At 45.9% G+C, this 15,166-nt stretch overlaps 1 protein-coding gene across 1 annotated transcript in view; it reads right to left on the reverse strand.

The window, feature by feature from the left end:
• Positions 1–15,166, reverse strand: part of LOC133028154 (corticotropin-releasing factor receptor 1-like) — a 48,885-nt gene that overhangs the window by 18,281 nt on the left and 15,438 nt on the right. Inside the window, exon 6 of the mRNA XM_061095349.1 lies at positions 6,003–6,085. Within this exon, the coding sequence (XP_060951332.1) occupies positions 6,003–6,085 (83 nt within the window). The remainder of the gene's footprint in view (positions 1–6,002; positions 6,086–15,166) is intronic.

A 15,166-nucleotide genomic window follows, 5' to 3' on the forward strand; every position in this document is an offset into this window, starting at 1 on the left:
ATAACTCCCAGCATCCTTCACTCTACAGCAGGGCTATTGAGGCCTGCTGTAGAGTGAAGGACTAGTCAGGTAAGTTTCCATGATATTACTGGGAAAATATATTAGCATGCTGATTGAGGATTGTTCATCTGTTCATCTAGACTATTTCCATTCATTTATCCATCAATTGTAAAATATGTTTACAGACGATTCCAATAGTTTGGCTAACTATTTATATCTCTGGCATTGCATTAGTGTTTTTTTACAAACTTTTTTCTCATCTTATTCTACAGAACAATGCCACGTGCACTCTCTCATGTGTGGAGACATTTCACCCCATCCAATGTAGAAGGAAAGGCTGTGTACATTTGCAAATACTGTGCAAAGACCTATGTTAAGAATGACACAACGATGCAGAAGCATATAGTCAAGTGCCCAAAGTTTCCTCAGGGCTCAAATCAGCCTATGACACAACAAAATGTTTATATTTATGTCTGTATATGACAAGGTAAATACAGTTAGTATAAATTACCCACAACATTTCCAGTTTATTCCTGTTAATTCCCGCTAATTCCTGTTAATTCCAGTTAGTTACCTTTGCCCCTACTCTTTTGCCTATTTTTGTCCTCTCATATTTACTCTTTGTGTTGTTGTTGTTGTGTGTCTCTGCACTCACTTCAAAGTGGTTTTGTGGTTGTTATTTATGTCCCTCTGGTCGTTTCATGTTTTTGGTGATTTTGTGTTATTCTTATGACAGTTTAATGTGTGTCTGTGCACATGTTGCATGTTTTGTGAGACTCTGTATTCTCTCTGCAGCCTCTCTTGTATGTTATGCCTCTTTGTGTTACTTTTGACCTTTTATTGCCGTTTCCTGTGTCTTTGTGTGTTTGTGTCTTTGCTTTTGCAGCTGTTACCTTTACTTCTCCATCATTTGTCACATCTTTGTATTTCATTTATTATGTTTTTGCAGTTGTCTCTCTGTAGTCGTTTGTTTCCTTTTTACTGTTGTTGTGTGTCTCTGTATTTAATTTGTGTCCCTACTCTTTTGTCTCTTTTTGTCCTCTCATATTTAGTCTTTGTGTTGTTGTTGTTGTGTGTCTCTGCACTCACTTCATAGTGGTTTTGTGGTTTGTTATTTACGTCCCTCTGGTCGTTTCATGGATATTAACTTTAAGAAAAACCACCTCTCACCTTATCCCTCCTGCAGCGCGGCCACCTACAGGAGCCAATCAGATTGCAGGAGGGCCGGTACCGCCCCCCGCCCCCCCGCTCTGGCCCCTCCCCTGGTTTTGCAACAGGAACTCGCTCGTGAATCGTGCTCGGTCTCTAACTCGAGGTCTCCTGCTGCAGCTGGAGCTTTTTACACCCGACATAAAACATCTTCCTGTGAATCTCTGGGTGAGGCCCACGGCCCCCCCCCCTCACCCCCCCCCACACTACGGACAGTAATCTGGGCTGTAAGTGGATTTATGTAACCTGCTGGTGTCTACTCGCAGATTAAATGTTTAATCCCCGCCCGGCGACCCGTCATCTGTCCCGTTCACGATGTTTTTCGGTGCAGTGGCTCAAGTCTCGACTCTTTCTAAGGCTGCGGTGGACAGATGGTGAAGAAGCTTCTCTCAGGAAGTAGAGTTAATACAAGAGGAAATGAATTGTTCATCCGAAACAAGAAAGGATAAGCTACTGCAAAACGAGACGTATGAACAGTTTGGGTTATTTTAAAGATGTGAAACTACTTGATGATTTTTGCTTATTTGACTGGAAGGTGAATCTGCGTCAGCCGAGTACGACACCAGAGTCGGGATCGTGACATCACTTCCTGCTGCTCACGTTTTGGCTTCTTAGAAACCAGAAGTAACCATATTTGGAGGCAGGGGGTGGAGCCTGAATGCTGATAGGTCATTTTCTCATAGACAGTGGCGTCGCCCCCTGCTGGTCATTACACAGAATCGGGTCCTGCAGTCTAAGAACATAATTTTAATTTTTAGTTTAAATTAGTTGACTGTTGTTTTATTTTTCTGCAGGATTACGCAAATACTACTGAATCGATTATCTCAAAGTTGTCGGAGGGGCGGAGCCTGTAGTTTTTATTTGAGCTTTTCTTTAACTTTAAATTAACCATTTACGTTCTCACACGTCTTCTACGATAAGAAAACCAGAGCTTGGCTGAAGCAGCTCCCTGCTGAGTGACACGTTTATTCTCGTGTTTTATCTCTGACGTCTTCAACCTTGAGCTGCACTTAAATAAAGTTGATTTATTTATCTCTTTTATTCTGTTTTAAGGTAACTTTTTTAGATCCTGTTTGCAAGGGCGTTCTTCCTGAACATCTTTTATGTTCCAGGTAAAACTCGCTTTGTTAAAAGTTTCCCCGCAGCGACTCGGCCTCGCCTCGGGATAATGAGAAACAGCTGCAGCCGCTCGAAGGAGAGAGAGAAACGACAACTCTTCAAAGTGAAGGAGGATTTATGACTCACGAGAAGAGAAGTCACAGGAATCTGACGTCAAATTAAAAGAATCAGAGCTGAAATAATAGTCATTAAAGCAATAACAATATTATTCTATCTCTGTATTTACCCTGTAGTACTTTTTTAGCATATAGAACTGTGTTATATTGTATCATATTTTATCTTTTTGTATTGTATCATATCGTATCTTATCTCACTTATGTAATCGTATCATATCAGTTGATAGATCAATTGTACGTTTTCTCTAAAAAACAACTAGATTCTCCACTTTCAGTCTCAATGAATGTTTTCCCAGACTCACACTAGGTCCGTGACCTTCGACCTTTGACCCCTGAAACAGAATCAGTTCATCTCCAATCCGAGTGAACATTTGCGCCAAAATTTGAGGGAAAATCCTTCATTCTGCATATTTGAGGTCCATCTCTCTTCCTCTATCCCAGTTAATAATAATAACAACAATAATAATAATAATAATAGTAAAAGCATGTTCCTCTGCTGCTGTGAACAAGATGTAGATTTCCTCTCACATTCACAGACTGTGTGAAGCGATGGTCTGAAGGACGGCGGCGAGCAGAGAGAAACGACTCATCTGAGAATTAACAGGAGCTGCAGAGAATAAAGAGCGAAGCCGTCGGAGCCGGAGCCGAGGACTCGTAAATCAAAGAGAACAGGAGCTTTTAAAATGGACGGCGAGGAAGGGAGGAGGAGGGGGGGGTGCAGGACGAGAGGACCAGATAAGACCCGCCCACCCGCCACCAGCCTCGGGCCCCACAGAGCGGGAATCAAACTCACTGTCGTCTCGTAGGAAACAAACGAAGCCACTTCTCACGTTCTCGGTCCCCAAAGCAGAAGAAGATTCTCTTCATTTCCCCTCAACAAACTTTTCATTAAGCGTTTGATCCCCCCCCCACCCCCCCGCTCGCACTGCCCCGCGGGACGCCGCCCATCCCGCTCGATACGGGCTGAACTTTAAAGAGGCGCTTCTTCAGCCCCCCCCATGTCCTCATGTCAGTCACACCTCTGCAGCCGACGCCTCCTCACACTGATTCATTTCAGCCACAAAAGAGGAGGAAAAAAAAATCAAACACAGATTTTTAAAGGTCGGACGGAGAGAATCCTGATCGATGGGACGACTCCGAGAAAACAGGAAGTGACACGTCTGAGAAAACAGGAAGTGACGAGTCTCAGAGAAAACAGGAAGTGACGAGTCTCAGAGAAAACAGGAAGTGACGAGTCTGAGAAAACAGGAAGTGACGAGTCAGAGAAAACAGGAAGTGACGACTCCGAGAAAACAGGAAGTGACGAGTCAGAGAAAACAGGAAGTGACGAGTCTCAGAGAAAACAGGAAGTGACGAGTCTCAGAGAAAACAGGAAGTGACGAGTCTGAGAAAACAGGAAGTGACGAGTCAGAGAAAACAGGAAGTGATGACTCCGAGAAAACAGGAAGTGACGAGTCTCCGAGAAAACAGGAAGTGACGAGTCAGAGTAAACAGGAAGTGACGAGTCTCAGAGAAAACAGGAAGTGACGAGTCTGAGAAAACAGGAAGTGACGAGTCAGAGAAAACAGGAAGTGATGACTCCGAGAAAACAGGAAGTGACGAGTCTCCGAGAAAACAGGAAGTGACGAGTCAGAGAAAACAGGAAGTGACGAGTCTCAGACGCTTCAGATCCACGAAGCGTCTCCGGCTTGAGGTCGATATCTGAAGATTCACCGGATCATTATTATTATTATGATCATCCTCGTTAGGATCTTTGTTTGGATTTCATATGGATTTTTTGGTCTGGAATTTAATTCTATCAAAATTGACTATATTATATTTGTCCGCTGTTTTTGAAAGGTGCGATATAGAGAAAGTTATTATTATTATTGTCTCTTTTGATCAGGACAGAACTTATTGAACTCGCTCAGTGTTATTCATTCTGCATATTTGAGTTCCATCTCTCTTCCTCTGTCCCAGTGAATAATAATAACAACATAATAATAATAATAATAATAATAATAATAATAATAAAAGCATGTTCCTCTGCTGCTGTGAAGAAGATGTACATTTCCTCTCACATTCACAGACTGTGTGAAGCGTTTGGACTTTGTTTGGATTTCATATGGATTTTTTGGTCTGGAATTTAATTCAATCTAAATTGACGTTATTATATTTGTCCGCTGTTTTTGAAAGGTGCGATATAAGGAAAGTTATTATTATTATTGTCTCTTTTGATCAGGACAGAACTAATTGAACTCTCTCAGTGTTCATGTGAAACTCGAGTGATTCTCATCCGGCTCCATCAGAACAAAACAATCGCACTCTGCCAGTTTGTAATTTAGCAAACAGCTCATTTACAAATGTCGAGGTCTGATCCGGGGTCGGCGTGTTCCGACGGAAAAGCTTTTGTCTGCCGGGCCAATTTAAAATGAGCTCATCATCACACGCGCTGGTCACAAAGCGGCGTCCGGGAGGAGGAGGAAGTGAGAAACAGAAACATGTGACTGGAGAGAATCTGGAGCACAGCAGGAGCAATTGAGAGATTCACTGCAGGTTGTTTTCAAGCTTCAAACAAGTTCTACTGAAAAACAAGATGTTTACAGGAGCAAATAAATAGAGAAAACACAGTTTGTTATGAAAAAGACATGTGGGAGTTTGCATATTAATTTCTTCATTCATTCATTTTTACCTTTACTTTGACATTTATTCATTAATTTCTATGTGGAGTCATTGATTTAAAATGTTCTACTTTTATTTAGTCAAATATTTCTACATTCACTCATTTATTCCTTCATTTATTTTACATTTATTTCAACATTTATTATTTCATTTATTTATTTCTACATTAATTCACTCACATCTGCATTTATTTACGTATTTATTTCTACATTTATTAACTTATTTAAAAATGTATTCATTTATTTCTTCTCTATATATCGGTCAAGCGACCTGACTTCAGGACCTGAACCTTCGTCTGTGGCTTCATGTTCGACCTCGATGAACTTTGACCTTTGAACTTTTCACTCACACTACACCCAGCTCCCTTTTTTACATTTACACACAGACATGGATAAATAAATACATGCAGACATATATAAATGAATGAATGAATATAGAAATACCAAAATAACCCTTTTTCATCACAAACTGTTATTATTGTTTAATTTATTTCTATTTATACTCGTGTCATTTCTTTGTGTTTTATAACACACGAAACCCGCCGAGCCTCAAACAGTGAGTTGACTTTAAAGCAGCGATGTCACTTCCTGTTAGCGACGCATGCAGGACGCTGGTTGTGCGTTTGAAGCTGTTTCTCTCTCGTGTTGCTCGGGGACATTCGCTCTGCGCTCACACTCAGTTTTAATGTCCTTCCGTCGCCGCGAGCCCCAAGAAACCGAAGCCTGAATCCATATTTACTATAAATAAGCCGGGGGGGGGTGAAGCGGCGGCGGCGCTCGTCTCCCGCAGCTCGCCCGTCCCTGCGGCGGCTGCCTTCAGATTAACGCATGGGGCTGTTTCATGCTTTGCCATGAAAAGCCTCATTAATCAGAGCATGTTGCACACAAACACTCTTACCTCCTCCAGGATGGCCTTGCACATGGAGTAGTTCCCCTTCAGCGCCCACGTCCCGTTGGAGAGACAGTTCCGATAAACGTTATCTGGAAACAAAAGAAAACACGGAGCCGTTCATAAAACGTGAGCGAGAATCACTTTCCCGGGTTTTCGTCACTGTTTTAAAATGTTGTTATTGAATCTTAAGCTCCTCAGATTCCTGGAGCTGCTCAGGACGTGAGCTCCCGCCGACGCCGTGACCTTTTCCAGACTAATAGGGAGAGATATCATTAGAGGAAGTGGTGGAAAGCTGTGAGGTTTCACACGTCGGCCGTCGGGAGCGTCTGGCGCCCCCCCGCCCGGCTCGGGTTTTATTCTGTACATTCAGACGTCTTCACCTCCGTGATTCCTCCTCCACCGAACGAGTGCCTCAATCATGTTTCTGTTTCCAGAGAAGATGTTTTCCTGCTTGTTTTGGGAAACAGGTCGAACGCTTCCTCACGGAAATGACCCGTCAGTGGTAATCTCTCTCTCTCTCTCTATCTCTATCTGATATTAAAAGGTTTCTTTAAAAAAACGTCTCCTCTGGAGAGAAAGACTGAAGCCAAACAGAAGAGAGATGTTCATTCTGTTTACAAAACATATTTACCCTTCACATGGCTGGATGATGGATGGAGGGATGGAGGGATGGAGGGATGGAGGGAGGAGGGATGGAGGGATGGAGGGATGGAGGGATGGAGATATGGAGAGATGGAGGGAGGAGGGATGGAGGGAGGAGGGATGGAGGAATGGAGGGAGGAGGGAAGGAGGGAGGAGGGAGGAGGGAGGAGGGAGAAGGGAGGAGGGATGGATGGATGGAGGGAAGGAAGGATGGAGGGATGGAGGGAGGAGGAGGGAGGGCTGGAGGGATGGAGGGAGGAGGGAGGAGGGAAGGAGGGATGGAGGGATGGAGGGAAGGAGGAATGGAGGGATGGAGGGAAGGAGGGAGGGAGGGATGGAGGGAGGGAGAGATGGAGGGATGGAGAGATGGAGGGATGGGGGATGGAGGGATGGAAGGATGGAGGGAAGGAGGTGTGGAGGGATGGAGGGATGGAGGGAGGAGGGATGGAGGGATGAGGAATGGAGGGATGAGGGATGGAGGGATGGAGGGAGGAGGGAGGAGGGAGGAGGGAGGAGGGAGGAGGGAGGAGGGTTGGAGGGAGGAGGGATGGAGGGAGGAGGGATGGAGGAATGGAAGGAGGAGGGAGGGATGGAGGGAGGAGGGAGGAGAGATGGAGGGATGGAGGGAGGAGGATGGAGGGAGGAGGATGGAGGGAGGAAGGAAGGAAGGAGGGATGGAGGGAGGAGGGAGAAGGGAGGAGGGATGGAGGCATGGAGGGAGGAGGGATGAAGGGATGAAGGGATGGAGGGAGGAGGGATGGAAGGATGGAGGGATGGAGGGATAGAGGGATGGAAGGATGGAAATGATGAGGATTGAGGGAGGAGGGATGGAGGGATGGAGGGATGGAAGGATGGAGGGATGGAAGGATGGAAGGATGGAAGGATGGAGGGATGGAAGGATGGAGGGAGGAGGGATGGAAGGATGGAGGGATGGAGGGATAGAGGGATGGAGGGATGGAAATGATGAGGATTGAGGGAGGAGGGATGGAGGGAGGGATGGAGGGTTGGAGGGATGGAGGGAGGGAGGGAGGGAGGGATGGAGGGATGGAGGGAGGGATGGAGGGATGGAGGGAGGAGTAGACGTCTGACAAACGACGAATAAAACTTTTTTGTCGGCTTCATCATTGCACGGAAATGAAATTATCCGAAACACATTTGTCATTATATATTTGTCATTTCACATTTCTAAAGATGAAGGGATGAAACTCATCTAATCGTCCTCAGAGGAAACGAGTCGCGGAGGTCGGACGTGTTGGGAAAATCGACCACGAGGATCAACAGGTGAAGCAGCTGGAACCAGCAGGTCGGAGAAATGAGCAGCAGTGACCTTTGACCTCAGGAGATCAAGTCTCCTGAGGTCAGGTTCTCTCTCTCGAGCCGAGCCAAGAAGTAAACGCACAACGATAGAGAAACGATCTATAACAAGTAGAGATGTTCTGCTCGAGAGGATCTTCACTGAATCTATTATTAGAATTGACACTAATAGGTCGATAAAAAGCATTTTACTGTTCACGTCTTTGTATAGAGTCCGGTCCAGTGGTTCCTTACGGGGGGGGGTCAGGGGGGGGTCGGGCCCCTCCAGAGGATTAATGGAGGAGGAGATAAGAATAGAAAACAATCATCTGTTGCATCTTTTGATATTTGACTGTAAATATGAAATATGAGTGGATTCACCAACAACATGTTCTTCTCTTGGAGCTGTGTATAGGGTTGCAAAATTCCGGGAATATTCAAAGTTGGAAACTTTCCATGGGAATTAACGGGAATTAACGGGAATTAACTGGAATTAACGGGAATTAACTGGAAATGTTGTGGGTAATTTATACTAACTGTGTTTACCTTGTCATATACAGACATAAATATAAACATTTTGTTTGGTCATAGGCTGATTTGAGCCCTGAGGAAACTTTGGGCACTTGACTATATGCTTCTGCATCGTTGTGTCATTCTTAACATAGGTCTTTGCACAGTATTTGCAAATGTACACAGCCTTTCCTTCTACATTGGATGAAGTGAAATGTCTCCACACATGAGAGAGTGCACGTGGGATTGTTCTGTAGAATAAGATGAGAAAAAAGTTTGTAAAAAAACACTAATGCAATGCCAGAGATATAAATAGTTAGCCAAACAATTGGAATCGTCTGTAAACATATTTTACAATTGATGGATAAATGAATGGAAATAGGCTAGATGAACAGATGAACAATCCTCAATCAGCATGATAATATATTTCCCAGTAATATCATGGAAACTTACCTGACTAGTCCTTCACTCTACAGCAGGCCTCAGTAGCCCTGCTGTAGAGTGAAGCATGCTGGGAGTTATCTGTGCATGTGATGGAAGAATGACCAGTGGAGGGTTGAAACTCAACGTTCCATACATCTTTAAAATAGAGTTTTGAATGATGTTTTTATTGCTCAGCGTTGAATTTGCATAGTTTTTTTTTTTTTTTCAAAATTCCCAAAATTCCCGAGCTTAATATTCCCGTGGAAAGTTTCCAGAAAAATTCCCGGAAACTTTCCGCCCCTTTGTAACCCTAACTGTGTACGATTGTTTTTCTTTACTCTTTTGTGCTCTTGTCCTTTCATGCTAAAGTCAAAATGTCATTATTGAAAGAATAAACACACACGTGCACGCACACAAACAAACACACAACACAGAGTTTCAGAATGTCACGGAGACACCTGGCATTTGGAAACATTCCTGCTTTGTGTTACACGAGACAGAGATTTCCAAACCGCCGTGTGGAGAGAAGCTTCCTGAGAGGTGAACCAGCAGCTGAATCAGATAAAGGCAGATAACCCTAAATACATGTTTTAATAATGATATTTTGAGGGAGGGATAGAGATGGAACAGGAGCGGGTCGCCTCAGGGCAACAATGTGCAACGAGCCGGGTAAAAATAGCATGTTGCCAGAGTCAGGGAGCTGTCATCCCCAATCTAGATTACCTCTCTCGTGATATTCCCTAAACCGCCGACGCAATATCCTAGAGAGCTTTAAACTCTGTGGAGGATCGGTCAGAAGTCAAAAGTTAAGACAAAGTTCACCGACACACACACACACACACACACACACACACACACACACACACACACACACACGCGCACAAGTCTCCGATGTGTCGTCCTCTAGATTTTAAAAAGTATTTAATTTGGATTCGAAACGTTTATTATCTTGAGGAAATGATTTCCGACTCCAGGGCTTCTGTGATTCTGTGCTGTGATTTAAATCTAATCCACGTGACGGCGTGTGATTGGTCCGAACGCTCCTCCGGCGCCACGCTCACAAACCATCAGAATTCAAAGTCACCATTATTGCAGAGGGAGTTTTTTAAAAGAAGGAGCAGACGACACAAAACAAAACATCACACACACGAGAGGAAGTCTCTGAGGCTCCGAACCACAAAGACACAAAAACTGATTTCACATCCGAACGCTTTATAACAAAGTGTCAACGACGTGTTTTTAATTAACACGCACATTTCCTGGCCTGGTGTTAATCCTCTCTGAGTTTCTAACAGTTTCTTTTAATTTGCCGTTTTCGTTTCCTGTCGCTTTGCATGAGAAGTGATGAAAGGAGTTTTTACAGCTGAAGCAAATCGAGGTGGATTTATTTCCCATTTGTTCATTTCCGACTTGTTGTTGGATGAGAGACGACGAGCGACTCTGAATAAAGATGCATCGTCTCCACTTCCCCTCGCGGTGCAGAGACAAAGCTCCGCACGCCGGATCCGGGCGACGCCATCTTGCGTTTGTGCAGCTGTGATGGTGACGTGGTGTCGAGGTCTCAGCCTGTTTTTTATAATTATACTAATTATACATCTAAGTTTCCTCTGCTTCCAGCCTCTAAACCAGGGTTTTCAACTGGTTTTGTCCCAGGGACCATTCTGACTAGAAAGTAATCCACGGCCCACTGATGTGCCTACGTGTGTGTGTGTGTGTACGTGTGTGTGTGCGTGTGGATAGAAGGAAGTTTTAACATTTGGTTTTGCATGTTGGTTTTATTTAAAAACCTCAAACAAATCTAGGAAAATCTGTGTAAAAAAACAACAAAACGGTTGATTTTCAGTGCTTAAGAATTGAAAACAAAATTAAAATGCAGTTTGTAGTTGTACTGCATCTCTGTGTCTATTCATTCTGTCTACTGGATAGACAAAAGTCTTAGAGCTCTCCTAAGAAATTGTTTCTCAACCAGCGAACGTGGTAAAGTTGACTGTTATTTGCAATCAATTGTTTTCGCTATTATGCTAATTTATTTTTCTGGCAGTTTCTAGCCCCAAGCCGGTTTCAAGGTTCCCCTCATCACCTTTATATTATTTTAAACATTTTTTCTTACTTTGGATATTTTTCACGATATTCAAGAGTAATCAGGAAATGTGTTGAAATATCAAATCGAATTTCGCGGACCCCCTGCAATGCCGTCGCGGACCACCAGGGGGCCGCGGACCCCCGGTTGAAAACCCCAACTCTAAACGATAGGAGAACGAGCTCCTGACTCCAGCTCCGAACAAGCAGGAGATGTCAAACTGTGGGAAGAGGAGAGTCAGTTGTGTGTTTGTGTGTTTGTGTTCTTCGCTCCACGTGTGCGGTCTGGAACCTTCCTACCTGACACACGTGTGTGATGTGAGATCTCTGCCGCGAGTCGAGCGCTGACGAAGCTTCACGAAGCATCAAGTGTCACGAGCTCAAGGTCCTGAAATATGTGCTGACTTCACCAAACTGCTGACGGGACAGGATTCACCGGCAGACAGGTTTGTGTCTGGAGGAGCTCCGGAGGCTCGGAGGCCGGATTCGATTCCACGCTGTGTGTCACACATTTATCGGTTTTAATCTTTGCTTAGTGGCCGGGGCATTGTTGTTTCTGAATGTGTTGTCAGAAGCCAGGTGGTAAACCCCCCCCCCCCCCTCTGGGTTCACGAGGCTGGAACACATGGCGCCGGGGCCGAGCTCCTGCAGAGATCCGCTTTTCATTTGATTTCCAAAACGCTGCGGAGGAAGAAACGTTGGAGTCCGGTGGGAACGCTCCGCGGCTCGGAAACACACAACAGAGCAGAATCGTTGCTGTAATTTTGCCGAACACGCACAAGCCAACGTGCTGACCCACATGTTGTGACACACGCTCAGCGCATCAACACGTCGGATTCACGGCTGCAGCTGGAGAGCAACTTCCTGCTCCTCCTCCTCCTCCTCCTCCTCCTCCTCCTCCTCCTCCTCCTCCTCCTCCTCCTCCTCCTCTGTGGCGGAGGCTGTTATTAACTCCAGCAGCAGCAGCAGGAAGACAAAGACGTGTTATTCCAAATCTCGTGTTTCTGACTCGAACGCCGAGGAAAGGAAACCGAAGAATCCTTTGAGATGGATCGTGATGCGTGAGGATTTATGTTCTTTTATTTTTCCTTCATTATAAATCATCTGAGTTAAAATCAGATTCCAGCTGGATCTGGTTTCCTGTGATAATTTGTGTGGAGTCAATTTGTTTTAGAGTCTCGGTCGGTTTGAGTCGGGCAGACGCTGCTTAAAGGGACTCTTACCTTTGTTGCATTTTTACACTTTTTTTGGATAAGGTTAAATTGGTATTAATAAGGTAATGACACTCTAAAATGCAAGACAGACCCACCAGGAGTAAAAACAAACAATTATTTCAGTCTCATAATATTTAGTGAAAACTTCAACCAATAAAATTCTTCGGACCGAAGGACCTTATTGGCCGACAGACCTGTCTGTTTGCTGCATGGACATGCAGGTTTTCCGTCTGCTTCTTGTGGCGCATTCGGGCCCGCGTCATCAAGGCATGTGAATGTAAATGTATATAACTTACCGAATCCATTGCTTTGGTAAACAAACTGCTTGTAAATAAAGTTTCTTCAAAAAAACACCGCGGATGGGAACGAGGGGGTGGGGCATTGGAGGAAGGCGGGATGATTTGAATGTGCTGTAATTCTCAAATGCAACAAAGGTAAGAGTCCCTTTAAAGGAAATACCTGAAGAGGCATAAATCAATCAATCAATCAATCAATCAATTAATTAATTAATGAATTCATTAATTGTCAGGAGTTTATTTCAGGAGTAAATTATAATATAACGTCGCAGCTGAGCCAAGAAGAATGAGACGGCAGCAGATTTAATAAGTGAAACTTTCCACAGTGAAGTGTTGTGAGTTTCTACCTGAGCTCTGGAATCACCCGCCGCCTCTTTCTCAGTAAACAGAAGGAAGTGATTTAAGTTTATTCAAAGTGGAAGCGGGTCGACGGTGGCGCTGGGGGGGGGGGGGGGGGGGCGGCGCTGGTGCCAGTTTTCACGCTGGCTGTGTTTTCTGGCTCGTTTGTGTTTGCTGCCTCCGGGGCTCGACTGTGCAGCCTGTTCTCAAACCTACAGAGAGGAGAATAATCTACTTTCATACGAATAAAAAAACACAATAAGACTTTCAAACAGGAAGAGTCTCGTTGTGCGATATTCAAACACTGAGCTGCTGCTGCTGCTGCAACACACAGGAAGACAACGACTCATTACTGAGGGAATAACTGTTTGATACGTATGTATTTTGGGGGAAATGGTGAAATCAATCTTTATCTTATTATAAAGGAGACATTTGTTATTTTTCTCTTTCCTCTAGTGTGTCGAAGTTTGTTTGTGTAAGTTGTGTAAAGATAAAACGCCAAACGTCTGTAGAACAGGAAGCTGCTTCGTGCACAGAATGTCACGTGACTCAATGACCCTCATTTGCATAACGCACGCCCAGCAGCAAATCGGACACGCCCCCTAAAGATTGTGAGTTTTCCATTTGCGATTTTACTCAAACAGCGCAAGTTTAAATTTAACAATGTGTTTCTATAATCGCACAATGAACACGGAATCCGTTGACCAATCACAACAGAGTAGGGACAGCTGGCCAATCAGAGCAGAGGCTGGGACTTAAAGAGACAGGAGCTGAGAGCAGGTGTTTGAGCCACAGGCTGAACAGAGGAGCTGCAGCAGAGGAAAGTTGTGTTTTCTGAACTTTCGAGCAGAATTCGTCTCCTTTGAAATTGAAATAGTTTCCCTCTCCAGCGTCGAGCTGCTGCTGAAACAAATCTCCTCACTTTTCATTTCCCCAAATCTAACGAGACAAGTCGAGTCCCGGTGATAAATCCCTGTGGGGGGGGGGGGCAGGGGGGGGTAACCAAGATGCTTTGATTCTGTGTTTCCTGCAACAAACTGCATCAATGTTCTTTAATGAGAGAAACAACGATGTGTGTTTAGCACGACATCACCAGAGGAGGTTTGTGAGATGTGACTCCTCCTGCAGGAGCCCGGCTGCAGGAGGAGTCCGCGGGAGGAGTCCCCGGGAGGAGTCTGCTGCAGGAGGAGTCAGCAGGAGGAGTCTGCAGGAGGAGTCAGCAGGAGGAGTCTGAAGGAGACTGGTTGCAGGAGAAGTCTGCAGGAGGAGTCTGCAGGAGGAGTCAGCAGGAGGAGTCTGCAGGAGGAGTCTGAAGGAGACTGGTTGCAGGAGGAGTCTGCATTAGGAGTGTGCAGGAGGAGTCTACAGGAGGAGTGTGCAGGAGGAGTCTGCATTAGGAGTCAGCAGGAGGAGTGTGCAGGAGGAGTCTGCAGGAGGAGTCAGCAGGAGGAGTCTGCAGGAGGAGTGTGCAGGAGGAGTGTGCAGGAGGAGTCTGCAGGAGGAGTCTGCAGGAGGAGTCTGCAGGAGGAGTGTGCAGGAGGAGTCTGCAGGAGGAGTGTGCAGGAGGAGTCAGCAGGAGGAGTCAGCAGGAGGAGTGTGCAGGAGGGGTCTGCAGGAGGAGTCTGCAGGAGACCAGCTGCAGGAGGAGTCTGCAGGAGGAGTCTGCAGGAGGAGTCAGCAGGAGGACTCTGCAGGAGGAGTCAGCAGGAGGAGTCAGCAGGAGGAGTCTGCAGGAGGAGTCTGCAGGAGGAGTCAGCAGGAGGAGTCAGCAGGAGGAGTCAGCAGGAGGAGTCTGCAGGAGGAGTCTGAAGGAGACTGGTTGCAGGAGGAGTCTGCAGGAGGAGTCAGCAGGAGGAGTCTGCAGGAGGAGTCTGCAGGAGGAGTCTGCAGGAGGAGTGTGCAGGAGGAGTCTGCAGGAGGAGTCCGCAGGAGGAGTCCGCAGGAGGAGTCTGCAGGAGGAGTCTGCATGAGGAGTCTGCAGGAGGAGCCCGGCTGCAGGAGGAGTCCGCAGGAGGAGTCTGCAGGAGGAGTCAGCAGGAGGAGTCTGCAGGAGGAGTCAGCAGGAGGAGTCTGCAGGAGGAGTCTGCAGGAGGAGTCTGCAGGAGGGGTCTGCAGGAGGAGTCTGCAGGAGGAGTCTGCAGAAGGAGTCTGCAGGAGGAGTCTGAAGGAGACTGGTTGCAGGAGGAGTCAGCAGGAGGAGTCAGCAGGAGGAGTCAGCAGGAGGAGTCTACAGGAGGAGTCAGCAGGAGGAGTCTGCTGCAGGAGGAGTCTGCAGGAGGAGTCAGCAGGAGGTGTCTGCAGGAGGAGTCTGCAGGAGGAGTCTACAGGAGGAGTCAGCAGGAGGAGTCTGCTGCAGGAGGAGTCTGCAGGAGGA

This window comes from Limanda limanda, chromosome 21 (assembly GCF_963576545.1).
Source record: "Limanda limanda chromosome 21, fLimLim1.1, whole genome shotgun sequence".
NCBI classification, from domain to species: Eukaryota; Metazoa; Chordata; class Actinopteri; order Pleuronectiformes; family Pleuronectidae; genus Limanda; species Limanda limanda.